The following is a 14,426-nucleotide window of genomic DNA, read 5'->3' as shown; positions in this document are numbered from 1 at the left end:
CACTAAAAGAACTGCAAACAAATGTTTAACTTTAGCTAATAATATGCATGCTGAAATAATCAGGGAGTGATGAATAGCAATGCCTGCGGCTTACTTTAAAATGCATCAAAAAATTAAGATGAATTGATGGATGAATAGGGGAGCGGAAAGATGTAGATATTTGATAAAATAAATAGAAGAAAATGTACACTGAAGAATCTAGGTGGTAGAAAAATAAGTATTCATCTAATGCTTTCAACTTTCTCTCTGTTTGGTGATGTTCATAATATAATGTTGGGACAAAATTACTAGTTCTGGGTTCTTAAAATGTGTGATTCTTCTAGGTCCAAATATTTCTCTCCTAAAATAAGGAGAAAGTTAGACTAGCTTTTAACTCTATAAGTCCTTCCAGAAATATGATCAAATTGTGCCCTCTGTCTTGTATCTACATAAAAATTTAGATCCGGATTCTGACTGCATTTCCTTCAAAATATCATTAAGGTGCACATTTCCTTTCTAATTACATCTTATAACTCTTATATCCGCAACAGTTTTTCAGAAACTTAATGTCAAGAGTATTGAATTCCCAATGTTATATATATTTTTGCTGTTGCCTTTTTTGCGCATCTACATAAGAAGATTTCCGTAATAATATCTGCCTACAATTTTGTACCAAACAGCTTTCTGTTAAGATAATTCTGACTTGGACAAGCCTTTTAAATTAATATTGAACCCTGACAACTTGTTTTTATTTGATTACCTTTGCTGAATCATATAATGTGACGCAACACAGAATTAAATAATCAGCACTTATCACTTATTCATTTCAAATTTTAATGTCCTCTGGATAAGCAAATAAAATAATATTCGTGTGGTTTAATCATTCCTTTTCCTAACTGCTATATTCAGTAGTCAATGTCATTTTCATCAAATAACAAACAAAAATCCATGAACCTTAGAAAACTGTAAACATTTACTCACACAAAAACATACAACTCTGCCTACCATTTTAGAGGACACACAGGCCCCTGCAGCCCATGCATAATCCACATTCTGTATCTTCACCTCAGCTTTCTATATGAAAGTGTACACCAAGGAATGCAAGGATGGATCACAGTATTACATGTAACTATTTGGGATGAGTTCTTTATTTGAGCATAAAGCAAAAAATAAAATTAGGAAAATTTTAGACAGTCTCTGATTTCCACCGGACAAGAAGGCAAGAGACGCTTATAAAAAGTAATGTTAGGCAGGATGTAGATGTGAGGGGCTATGATTTGGGGGCAGCTGCTTCTCAGGAGAGTATAGTTTTCAGCATGCAATGAACCACACTCCACTGCAGAGAGGCCCCCGATGCCTCAACAGCAATTCTAGGAAGAGTGTGACATGCCACAGCATCCATGAAAGACTTGGATCTTCGGAAAATGCCTCAGGCCTCCAAACCAGAAGCAGAAACATGAAGGACTAGCTGGGGTGACTTGCTCATGAGATGTCCTGAGGGGATAGAGTTTTCACAGCCTATAATAACTCAACTTACTTCATCTCCACATTTAATGGGAGACTAAAGAAGAATTAATTATTATGGTTTTCTCATGCCTTCCAATCCCTACCCTTGCTGAGAGCATTTACCATGAGGAGAAAGAAAAACAAATAGCTCTTTGGGGAAAAAACAACAATTACAACACTTGGATCATACTTACCTAAAAGTAATTTAGGAAAATTTGATGTTTCAATATTATGATAATATACTATTGATGTTGTAGTGGCAACAAATCCCATCACGGCCGGCATGAAGAGGTGGAGATGCCGCGACTCGCGCCGTCTACAGAGAGCGGGACAGTATCAGTGTCTACAGCTGATGGTTCCAGACAGCGTCACATTTTGTTTCCAACTTTTTCATTAAAACGTTCTCTTAGCAATATTTAAAATACAGAATGAGGTATTTTATATACAGAATGCTACGAGAACATACAAGGAAGATTACATTGGGAGACATAATTCTGCTGAAAAGACTTGCCCTCACACGGAGGGTTGGGTAAATACAGCTAAACAAGATGTTACAATGCTTACAACAAAAGCAAATGTGTAACAATTCCTATACTGAAGGGCAGAACTGCTGAAATAATTTAACACCTGAAGCAAATAAAAACAATCAGCTGAATATGAACTCTACCGTATGTTAAAGTACATTTATTCTTTTGATAGTTTTCCCAAACTTTATGGCCTTCAGTGGCTTCTCCATTTTCATTAATTCATTCAACACATATGTGTTTGCTGGTCCAGACACTATTAGATTGTGGGATGCAACAGTGAACAAGACAAGATATAGTGTCTGTGGTCACAAAGTCTAGAGTCTATTGAGAAGAACAATAGGAAATAGGGAATTATAACACAGGTGAAGGGAATGGGAATGCATGTAAGGCTAGTGCCTGAGACAGAGAAAGCCTTGAGAAAGGAGTGACTTCTAAACTGAGACCTTAAGAAGAGGAATTGCTCCTCAGAGGAAGTAGAAGAAGACTATTCCAGACAGAGGGTCTAGATACGTCCGAGGATACTACTACAAGAAATTCAGTGTGACTGCAAGGACATGAGACTTCGTTCTGAGGGCAATAAAGAGCTTCAGGTGGATTGGAAATATGCCAGGACAGATGTGCATGGTAGACAGCCCTCAAGTCCATTTGTATTAATAATGCCATACAGTTAAACATTTACATTTTCTCAAATTATTGAAATATATTGGTACACCAACGGTATAGAGAAGGAAGTAAATAGTTCAAGAGTGAAGGAAAGAGGAAGATTTGGGAAGGTCATTTCAGAAAAGGTATAGTTGACAATGAGAATTGAAATATAAAAAGGAAGCCACTACTCAGGAAAGCGGTGGAAGAGCACTTAAAAAACAGGGAACAGAATGTGTAAAATTCCAAGTAGTTTAATGTTCCTTAAGTAGTAAGTTTGAGATCAGTTGTATTATGAAAGGCATTGTATGCCATGGTAAGGAGCTAAAATCTAATCTTGCAGAAAACAGAAATACTTTAACAGGAAAGTGGTAGAATAAGATTAGGATTTTAGAGTTAGATCAGTCTGGTAGTAGTGTGGATGATGGAGTTGGTAGGTACTGTGCGTGTCTGAGGTGAGGGGAGAGACACAGAAGAAGGAAAGTAGTTAGTAAACTATGGGGAGAGGCCAGGTGAGAGATGATGAAAGCCTGAGTTGAGCTTTGGCAGCAGTAACATGAAGGAGATAATACAGTCTTTTGACAGTCTTTTTCTTCCTTCTCTTTGGACCACAGTAAGCCTTAGAGAAGTCACTTCTGGAGCAGGGTAACTTAGAGGTTAGAGTGATGAGACCTTTACATGGAGAAGTAATTTGCATGTATGAGTTAGGAAGGTGTTTTGCAGGTATGTTACAGGCTTACTTTAAACCATTTAACTTATGCTCCAAAGTAACTGTAATTTAATGTTGGTAGAATACCAAATTATGAGTAGCTTTAATTGTATGTTTAAAGTCATATGTTCACTTGGAAAAGACTGTCAAAATGAACAGGACTTAGCGTTAGGGTATAAGTGTGATGGTGATGGAGATGTAGAGAACAGTTCCCAGGGTGCTTGGGCAGATGGTGATAAGATTTTAAGAGGAAGAGCCCATTGGAGAGAGGAATGTATGGAATGTGAAGGTGTCTAATAAACATGCAAAAGAAGATGCCTAAAAGGCAAGTGTACGTGGAGATCTGGAACATAATCAGGGACGTTTGGAGTTATTAATACAAAGAGGGTAATGAAATTGTGATAGTACTATGATAGCGTAAGAGCAGGCTTAAAAACCACCCACCTCCTCCCAGAAACAGTTCAAATAATCAAAGAGAAAAAGTAGGAAATAAATAGTTCATCGTTACAGAAATTAAGAAATGCTTCTAATACTCTTTAGTTATTGAAGCAAAGAAAGAATCAAAAGGCCACTTAATATTTAGAAAATTTAAAAATGAGCACACTACCCATAAAGGCCTATGAAAAGTGTCAAAACCATACCCAGAAGAAAATTATAATCTTAAACATATTCAATAAGAAATTATTATAATAATAAATTAAGTAGTCAATTCAAGAAGTTAGAAAAAGAATAACAAACAGTAAGGGAGGCAACAATAAAGGATTAATAAAGACAGCAGAAGCTACAGTAAGGGTTATATTTACTTTATTTCTTTATTAGGAATTTAATATGTTTCTTAACCATACTAGTATTTTTATTAAGATTTCTATCACATTGTAACTGCTCTACTTACAATGTAGTATATTTTTTGAGTGTCCCAAAACCCTATTGTTTCCTTTAACCTCTATTATTTTTAGAGAAAGATTTGCAGACTTAAGTGTTTTGGTAGAAGCATAAATATCCTATTATAGGAGAAAATATTTAGTCAGAAAGAGAGAAAACCAAAAACTATATAGCACAGAAAACAAAAGAACAATTTCAAAAAAAGAGAAAATGATAGAAATGAAAACCTAAGTGAAAACACAATAATAGTGAAGATTTTAATTTACACCTTTTGAATTTGATGGATTAAATAATATAAAAATAATGAACACACAGGACTGTAGCAATCCAATGAGTAAACTCAATAAAATTTTGTCTCCTATAAAGAATATATATTATTTCTTAATACTCATTAATTACCTATAAAATGATGAAATATTTGACTATAATGAAGATGTTAATGTCCCAGAAGGTATTCATTTAATAAATTATATGCTCTAATAATAAACCAATCAAATCATATTAAAGAGCAAACTGAAAATGATTCCTAGACCTAGGAGAGTATCTCCACCAGAATCACAAATTATTTAGATAGAAATAAAAAAGAGAATACTTCTTAGGAAAACCGGTGCAAAACAGGATGTTTCAAAAGAAAAATTAATAGCTTTAATATTTGTATTACTAAAAAAGACAATCAAATATTCAATCAGGAAAGCCTGCGCATTGTTTCACTGATTATAATGGGCATTTGTGATATTTTAGGTAAAAAACAGTTCTTAAAATTTTGTTAAAAAAAAAAAGAAAGAAGGAAAGAAGGCATGATCAGCAGTGCCAAATATAATAAGTATGTTAAAGAGGAAAAGATGTCCATGAAGGCATCATTAACGTTCTCTGGGATACTTGTAGAAGCAGTTTCCAGAATAGGCCAAGGCATGAGAGAAAGCAAACAAAATCTTTGGGTTCAGAAGTAACTGGAAGATGTCTTTTGGAGACTCCTGGATGAAAAGGGGAATGAGAAGAGTCTGCAGCAAAAGAATGGGAGAGGGTAGCACAAGATCAAAGGTGTATTTCTGCTTGTTTTTAGCATGGGTCTCTTATATCACTACGGCTATAAAAAAAGTTTCCGTCATTAGCACATGTCCTCATTATTAGCTCAGCCTCTGTCTTAAGTCTCTGACTGAATCTACACATCAACCATGAAGCTGGAAAGGAGGACTCATCCTTGCCCACACGATATCAAGCTTTTAGGACACATGGGACTTCCACTATATACAAGTACATAAAAACATGGAGAGTTAGCCTGTATGTTAAGGGAATAAAAAAATGAAGACTAGAATTGGATATGCTAATACAAAAATGCCAAAGAGTTGTAAGCAATTCTCAATAACAGCCAATAAGCTTCTAAATGCTTGGAGAGGCGACATATCTTAGGGTCTCTGATTTTCCTTTTAATCAGAAACTAAGATGTGCACATATATTCAAAGAACTGTCATAAAACATTACAAAATAGATGGCTCCACGATACAACTCTTGAAGTTTCATTCCTTGTTAACTGCAACAGAAAAACATAAACCTCAGGAGAGGTTCTTATTCGATAAGAGGAAAATGATTTTCAAAACTTTCTTTTTTAGACTTTAAAGACCTTTTCAAATCAATTCTTCAATGAAAGATATACCACTTAGTGTAATTTCATAATTGAAATTTTCCTATTACTTGAGTTTATTTTCTGTTACTGTGTGATAAAAATATTTCTCCCACATTATGTTCAAGTTCAATGGAATTTATTACATTCTAACTGCCTAATACAAACTTCTTCTTTTATAAGAATGACAAAATTCCTTCAAAAATAGGGGTTTCATGACAAATCCTGATTTTGAAATAGTTATGTGCTTTGCCTCAATTTGTAGCTGTATCCTCACTGGTTCTCAGACTCCTTTAATGTCTGCCTCATCTATCTTTGCTATTTTACAAAGTAAATTGAAATATCTGAGAACTGGGTATATATATTTATACATAAATATATAACCATTGGAGCTATACGTTAAAATAGACAATTCTTCTTGCTATTTATATCTAGTTTGAAAGATAAGGTAAACGTCAAAATGTTTAAAAAGAGAGAACTTTCTGCCAGGGCTTTGTAGACAAAGGAGCAAAGAAACAGAAAGCACAGCAATGAGCACAAGCCCCAGAGATCTGAACTTGTATTATCAGAGAAAGGATGCAGCACCACAAAAATACAGACAACATGCATGTTTATCGTATAAAATGGGTGACATCTGTGGCGCCTAATAAGTTATAACCAAACAGTTAAGGCTGACTTGGTACGTTACACTCTTAACTGCTATCCATAGCAACATACCCACTAGGATTGCATAACCCCATTAACTAAGTGGAGTCACTTACGAATCTGAAACGATGCCTTCTGCTATTTCACACACATGCACAAATAGGAGGGCAAACGTAAGAATCCATCTCAGGTTGTGTCCAGGAAAATGAAGCCACGTATTGTGATGAATTTGTACTTTTGAGCTTTGACTCCCCCACCCTGAAAAAGGTAAAGAGATAAACAAAGGATCAATTAGAATCATGGAAATAATTTACATTGTGATATGCTGGGTGGCATGGGGGTCCTGAAACCTTATTCCTTTCTAGGATAGCAATAGAAAGCCTGGGCTATTTTCATTATGTTAAAAAAAAAAAAAAAAAAGAACAACTTCAATTAATTTTTCCAAGACTGCCTAGGTTTACACGTTAACATTTGTTGCCTTGCTTAGGAATAACACAAACTCTGGATGACAGCCTGGTTATTTCATGCTCATTAAGCTCTTACTGACAGGTCTCTGATTCACTCAAAAGAAAAATAAATTAATGATGATATTAATAAAAGCAATTTGGAGTCTCAAATCTTTCAAAAGATGGGATCTGTGGGAGGATTGACCGAAAAAAACACCCATTCTTGGTGATGAAATATAGGACCCATTGGTTGAGTCAACTCTTAATCATATGCATATCATGCAAGAAAAATGATAACCTATGACCCGGCCAGCACTATTCAGCAGTGCTAGTGGTATTTTCTCAAAGAAAGCTAAAGCGTTGTTGATTGACAAGCTTTTAAGGAGGCTCGAGAGCATTATAGGTTCACCCTTAGTTCCTCACTGAAGAAAAGAATTAGTTCTCAGATTACGTTTTAGTAAAATTTTGATGGTTTCCCCTCAAAAACACAGAGTAATGTCAACTCATATATGAGGTGCTAAGAAAGGACCCCACTCTTGTCTCTTCTGTCACCGTTATTTTCTCAATTTTTTGACTATAGAGAAACCCCACATACTTCAAGAATGAATGGGGGTGTGCGCTAAAAGTACTGAAGGAAGAAATTTCTGTTATTTCTGGACAAAAGGGACCCCTAAAGCATTCTTTGAAAAGAATACTGATTCATATCTTAGTTGTTCATTATTTGAAAATTAGTTACATTTCACATATTCTACTAGAATTTATGCTGTAAATTCCTGCAGGCAAGCTCTGTATTTTATTTTTTTTGCAACATTGTCATTTTCCTTATACCTGATACTTCTTTGAGATTTATTTATGATTTCTCATTAACTCAAGTAGCCAATGTTATGGATCAGTAGTCTGCATTTTTCTCCACCATTTCCCTTTGACAATGTTAATTCCAATTCCACTTGATTCAAATACCCTTTTGCCAGCCTCTTTGTTCCCTGCTAGAGATGCAAACAGGACTGTAATAATAATTGCTCTCAATAAGTTAATTGGATGTCAAAAAGGAATTATTAACTGTAAAATTGCAATAAAAAACAATGTTCTACTTTTGGCCAAAGGGCATTCTTAATGTCCTACAAATGCCACCACACATACAAGAAGTCCTGGTCCCAATATATTTAACGTCTATGAATTTGTTTGACATGAATAACTATGTACCAAGAGTTATGTTGGTCTCTGCATAATATATGTCATATAACAGAAACCCTTTGGTCACTGTTAGAATGCTAGGCACATAGTAATCCCTCAATTAAGACTTGTTCAATGAAGAAGTAAAAGCATACAAATTATTTTTAAACCTTTTTAAAGCGGATCCTTAAATTATGCTTGCTTTTTTTTTTTTTTTTTTTTTGCGGTACGCGGGCCTCTCACTGTTGTGGCCTTTCCAGTTGCAGAGCACAGGCTCCGGACGTGCAGGCTCAGCGGCCATGGCTCACAGGCCCAGCCACTCCGCGGCATGTGGGATCCTCCCAGACCGGGGCACGAACCCGTGTCCCCTGCATCGTCAGGCGGACTCTCAACCACTGCGCCACCAGGGAAGCCCCTATGCTTGCTTTCTTAACAAAACAGTCTGATTGTTTTCTCATTTATTTTTATGAGCAAAATCATGCATGGGAATATTAAGCACCAAATTCAAAATAGTGGTTACCTCTTTTGAAAGGACAGGAACATAGGATGCAGGAAGAGGAAGAGGATCAGGAAACGGTATTCATACTTTTAGATTCCTTAAAGTGAGTGTGGTAAAGTCAATAAATGTTTATTACATTAACCTCTGTCATTTTTATATATGAAAAATATTTTATAATTTAAAAATGCTAAAAGGTCTATTTTGGTTGTTTTGGAAAAGTTATACAAATTATACATAATCGCTCTAAATAACTGTATTTTGTGTGGATATATATATATATGTAAACTGCAAAATAATAGGGAAAACTATATTTTTACCTTCTTCCTAAATAGTTTGCACATGTACTCTTTCTACCTGAAACACACCCTATTTTTTACTTGCACGCTCTGTATCTTTCAAGTCCCTAAACATGTCACTCTATGCATTGTCCCCACCAGCCCCAAAGAGGGTTAGTTGCTCTGGCAGGCAAACGCCCAGGATAATTTGTTCCTGTATCTGTAAATGTGCTTACAAGGTGGTGTTGGCATTTCTCTTCACTTTCTGACACACTTGTTTCACTGGAAAATTCCTGTGAATATTCCAGGCAAGTACTGTGTTTTACCGATTTTTCATTCTCTTCACCTAGCACAAAGCAAGCACTCACCAAATACTTTTGATCTATCTCATATAATTCTCTTTTCCTCTTTTTAAAAAACTGCTGCTACTTGAAGTCCATTTCTAAGAAGGCATGTGACTTCTACTTTATCTATAGAATATCAAATGCCAAAAACATAAGTAATTGGAAAACAAAATACTTGCTTGTTCTTTTCCCATAGACTTACATGCTAGTTCTCGTGCTGGAGAAATTACATCAACATTATACCAAATCTCAGCCATTAACAAGACTCTTCTTATAAACACTAGGTGATGAACTGTAGGACAGTAGGTTACTTACCAATAAACAATATTGGAAAAGTGATAAACAACAGGAAGACGTGAGGGACCAAGTTGAGGGCATCCACAAAACAGGGATTTTGCAACACACCATCGTAGATATTATATGAAGAAATATTGTTACCACAGAATGAAAGGCTCATGTCTTCTTATATAGTTTACTCTAAAAGGGAGAGAAGGGAGGAAAAGCCTCTTATTATGAAATTCTCCTTCATTAAATTATAGCCTTAAAGAGGTGTTATATCATAAAATTAACCCCCTTTATCTTTGCAGTTGAGGAAATAGAAAACTCTATGCCAAAGTTATTCAAGATTTACTTATAAAGGCCTTATACCTTCCATAAGGTCCACTTTTCAATAGGTTTTTTTTCCAGATTAAAATATTCCATTTTAATTTGGAAAATACATAATATTTGATATCTACCAATAGTGGTAGCTCAAAGTAGTGTTTGTCTAAATAAATAATCAAAAAACAAAAATGGTTGTTTATCAAGAAAAAGGGGGAAAAATGAAACTGACTGAAAAGTCAAAATGGTGTAATATCAAATCCTTTCCCATGGTCATTCATTGAAAATGCTTTCACAAACAACTTCAGCTGGACACAATTTACTGCAACATTTCATTCATTGCAGGAAATAGTAATACAAAGAGACCAACTCGGAGGCAACCGGCATACAGCCTTTTTCTGAACAATAGAAAAATCAAGTGTTTAAGACTACTTAAATATAATTCAAGTGACAAGTTAATGAAACTACTCAGGTCCCAGGGTCACAGCCTATTCTTACATGAAATGCACCCTACTCAAGTTTTGAAACAAAGGATGCCTTTTTATTGGAAAGCTCTATTCCATTAGAGGAGAAGTAGACAAGCTTAGAGAAGAAACAGAGGTCAGGATTACACACGGTTTTCTTAGCCATTGTTGGGATTCTGGCTTCTACTCTGAATGAAATGGAGCCACTGAGAGGGTGGAGATCAGAGGAGTGACAAGCTCTGACTTACAACATTTTCAATGAATTCTTACTGCTGTGCTGAAACATGGTGTAAGAGCGAGGGTCTATCTCATCAAATGTGAAATGCCAGCAAGAGTTTTAGCATTCGGAAAACTTCTTTTATAATGTCTACTATTTATTTAGCACCTACTAAATTCTGGGAACTTTGTAAACATTATTTAAGCCCTCAGAACAATGAAGTAATGTTTGTGGAGCTCTTCATATTTTACAGAGGATGCTATTGATGTTCAGAGAGGTTCAATAACTTGCCAACCAGTAGAGTAGCCAGAATCCACAGACATGTGTCTGACTATAAACTATGTTCATCCCACGCCATCACATCATTGCTTTTTTTTAAAGCAATCTCTTCTCTATTCATATTAAAATAAGCAGCAGTTTAAGCTTTCAACCTCACTGGACTTTGTTTCTTTTCCATACTTATGTCACCTTGGATTCTGAGTTAGGTTATTCAAGCTTGGCAAAGGTTTAGATAACTAAAATAGTACCTTTTCTCTCTTCCCTTTCATTGATAATTGATTTAGTAATGGTCACGAATCATATTTTTTCCTAGAAAAAAACAAAATGTGTTATACAGAAAAGACTGGCAACAGTAGGCAAACTATTGGAGAAATCAAATTTTAAACAAAAATTTTATAAAACATATGAATAGAACAACTAGTTAGAAAGTCTGTGTATTAACAGTCTGTAAGTGGTCATATGGAATTCCTCTCATATTATTTCTGGTAAGACTTTTTTTTCTTATGTCCTCTAGTCAAGACCTTTTTTCATGTTTTTAAAAAAATGTTATATTTTTTTAAAAACTCAAGATGAAGTTATATACTTGCCAAATCCTTACCAACTGTTAAGGTTCTAAACTAGATAAGGGAATTTTTAAAAGGACTTGAGATTTTTAAACTAGCAGTAAAATGGAAGTTCTGAGTTTATAATTGTATGTTAGATGTATTTCTGGTAAAAATGAAGAAAACAGAAACTGAAAAATAATAGCTTGTAATGGAATTTTTAAGACTACATCCTTTACTTAATAGAAGTGATAAAAGGAAACTTTAAGTTCACTCTTATTTGAAAGACATGTATAAACTGTTTCCTAGAACAAGACGGAAAATAATTTTTACTTTAGCTAGTTTTATAATTTTATCAAAAGTTATAGTATTCCAATTGGCTACATTTATAAACCTTGATATTTCATCATGATCACTGAGCCAGATGCTAAAATATAATCTGAATTTGCAAAACATATATATACTTCATTAACGATAAGCACTGCCTGCCTGGTATTTAATCAATCCTGAAACCTACCAATTAAGTAACCTTTGGATATGTAACTGTGGAAAGAAAATATCAGAAAAGTACAACAACCTGAAAAAGTCAAAGAATATTTTGAGCCATGCACTTGATGTCTGGGACTTTAGGCCATTAATTAATTAAGTGTAAAAATACTTCTTGATGCTGACCATGCACTGGGCATTAGGAGTTCAGCAGTGCACATAACAGAAACAATCCCTGTGGTCTTAGGCTATATAAATCAGACTAGATTAATCCCAAACATTCTTGGTATAATGTAAAGGTATCCCAAACATTCTTGGTATACTGCAAAGGTTATGATCCAAAAGACAGGGAAATATACAATGACATAATGGCAGTAAAGTGCATACTTTCATACTGGTAAAGTAAAAACTTTAGAATGATGTTTTTCTACCATACTCTTTTTTTTTTTATTTTTTGCTTTATAACAAATTTAATCAGTTATACATATACATATGTTCCCATATCCCCTCCCTCTTGCGTCTCCCTCCCACCCTCCCTATCCCACCCCTCCAGGCGGTCACAAAGCACCGAGCTGATCTCCCTGTGCTATGCGGCTGCTTCCCACTAGCTATCTACCTTACGTTTGGTAGTGTATATATGTCCATGCCGCTCTTTCACTTTGTCACAGCTTACCCTTCCCCCTCCCATACTCTTAACCTCACATTTCCCCTTGGCTCCCAGCCTGTTCACTGTCTCTCTCTGCATCCCTCCTTTTGCTTTTATTCTGCCTCTTCCTCTATCCTTTTCCCCTTACCCCTTAGCCTTCTCCTCCCCAACACCCAGCCTTATGCAGCACATTCTAATAACCAGCCCTTACTACAACCCAACACGGACAAAAAGAGGGAAAAAGTAAACTTATTGCAGATCTGTTGACATTGTTTGTGTTCACCTGAGGCGTTGTATTCAATCAGGATTTTTCAACTAATTCTTAAATCTCCAATTGTCATTCAGGGTTTCCCTCCCAGAACCCAAGTTAAGTTGGGAATGCTTTGGGAAGGGTATAAATTGCTGCTCTTGCTGGATAAATGCTGTCACATGACACCTACAGCCCCACCCCTTCTGGAGCTGTCTAATTCAGCCAACACTGACAGAGGCCCCAGCATCCAAGGGGAGGGAGAGGGAAGGAGGCCAGATAGGAAGATATGACATTTTTCTCCCCACAAGCATAAACCCACAGAAAGATGTTCCACTGTTTATGATAGCTGATAGGGCTGGAGAATTTGACTGAATGAACTTTAAAGACAAACACCAAAAGTGAAACTTCGATTCTAGGGATGATCTGTAGAGTAGAAAACGTAAAACAAAAATATTCCTTGATGACCAAACTTATGATTTCACGGCAAGAATACTACCCTCAGTATTCTTACGCCTTGAAATGTATTGGGTGAAGTTCCACACCCTCAGGACTTATAACATTTGGATTCAGTTGATGAATATAAAGTAAATAAGTGAAAACTAGCACTCTTTTCTGTTCACCCAGCAGACAGCATCAGTTCTGATGGAACAGCAATCCCAGAGAATTTAACATGCTGGAAACACCTGAAGAAAACATGCTAAATGCAATATAAAAAGCTTGCATTCTCACACACAAAATAACTCATTCTTCAGTTATTCAGAGACTAACCAAATTATGTTGTGAGACACAAACACAACATTTTAAAGAACTTACTCAAGGCTTTATCATCATCTAGGGTATGTTCAGGATCAGATCACTTAGGAAAACAAATGTAATTAAGTTATTTGAAGTTATTCAGTCCATGGTTCATAAAATACGAAGTAAAAGACATCTGTTTGTCTATCTATGTATGAATGACAGATCCAAGTAGGAAATCACAAGCAAAAAAGTCCCGACTTCTGATTTAGTGCCTGATCTGAAGCACCCATCGAAGTTCTACTGCATACCAAAGGAAATGTTGGAACAACTCAGCAGATAAGATTTCTTACACAGACACTCCAGTGATTCTTTTTTTTTTTTTAATCCCACACTGGACAAATAAAGTAACAAATAAATACCTTGGGCAATCGCTTGACGCTGCTTCAAACCCCTACTGGCGCACTTGCACTACCTTCGAAACACCGGCTTCCTACACTGTCTTAAGTGTAAATTTCAAAGCAGGACGCAGAACTCCTATAAATCAAAGAGGAACACAAATTAAGCAGATGGAAAGTTACCTCATGAACAAGACGGAAATGTCTGAGAGGGAAAAAAAAATGTAATAACTCCTTTCACTACATCCAGTTGGTTTAAGCAGGAGCCGACCAGAGTTTTCTAAGTAAAGCTGGAAACCTGATCTCCACGCCCTCTCTTCCCCGGCTGGGGCCCGGTCCCTTCATCCTAGAAATAGCGACGGCAAAGGCGAAGCGCCGCGAGAGTGCGCGGGAGCCTTCTAGTTGCCGAAAGATTAGATCAAAATCGACAGCTAGAGAGTTTTCTGTAAAATTCTGAAACGCTATTTATGTAGAAGACACGGACTCACTTACTCCGAAGGCAGCGTTTCCTCCCCTGGCCGAAGCACGCCGGGCGCCGAGCGGATTATTTTTAGGGTAGTG

At 36.0% G+C, this 14,426-nt stretch overlaps 1 protein-coding gene across 1 annotated transcript in view; it reads right to left on the bottom strand.

Moving 5' to 3' along the window:
• Positions 1–13,978, bottom strand: part of ABCC9 (ATP binding cassette subfamily C member 9) — a 145,412-nt gene extending 131,434 nt beyond the window's left edge. Inside the window, exons 1-5 of the mRNA XM_082635944.1 lie at positions 13,890–13,978; positions 11,057–11,117; positions 9,564–9,725; positions 6,628–6,769; positions 1,680–1,801 (exon numbers count right to left, since the gene is read on the bottom strand). Of these exons, the coding sequence (XP_082492070.1) occupies positions 1,680–1,801; positions 6,628–6,769; positions 9,564–9,705 (406 nt within the window). The 5' untranslated portion in view covers positions 9,706–9,725; positions 11,057–11,117; positions 13,890–13,978. The remainder of the gene's footprint in view (positions 1–1,679; positions 1,802–6,627; positions 6,770–9,563; positions 9,726–11,056; positions 11,118–13,889) is intronic.
• Positions 13,979–14,426: the final 448 nt, after the last annotated feature.

Source organism: Mesoplodon mirus, assembly GCF_964341445.2.
Source record: "Mesoplodon mirus genome assembly, chromosome: 11".
NCBI classification, from domain to species: domain Eukaryota; kingdom Metazoa; phylum Chordata; class Mammalia; order Artiodactyla; family Ziphiidae; genus Mesoplodon; species Mesoplodon mirus.
Note: the sequence above shows the minus strand (reverse complement) of the source record. Positions and strands in the feature narration are given on the sequence as shown.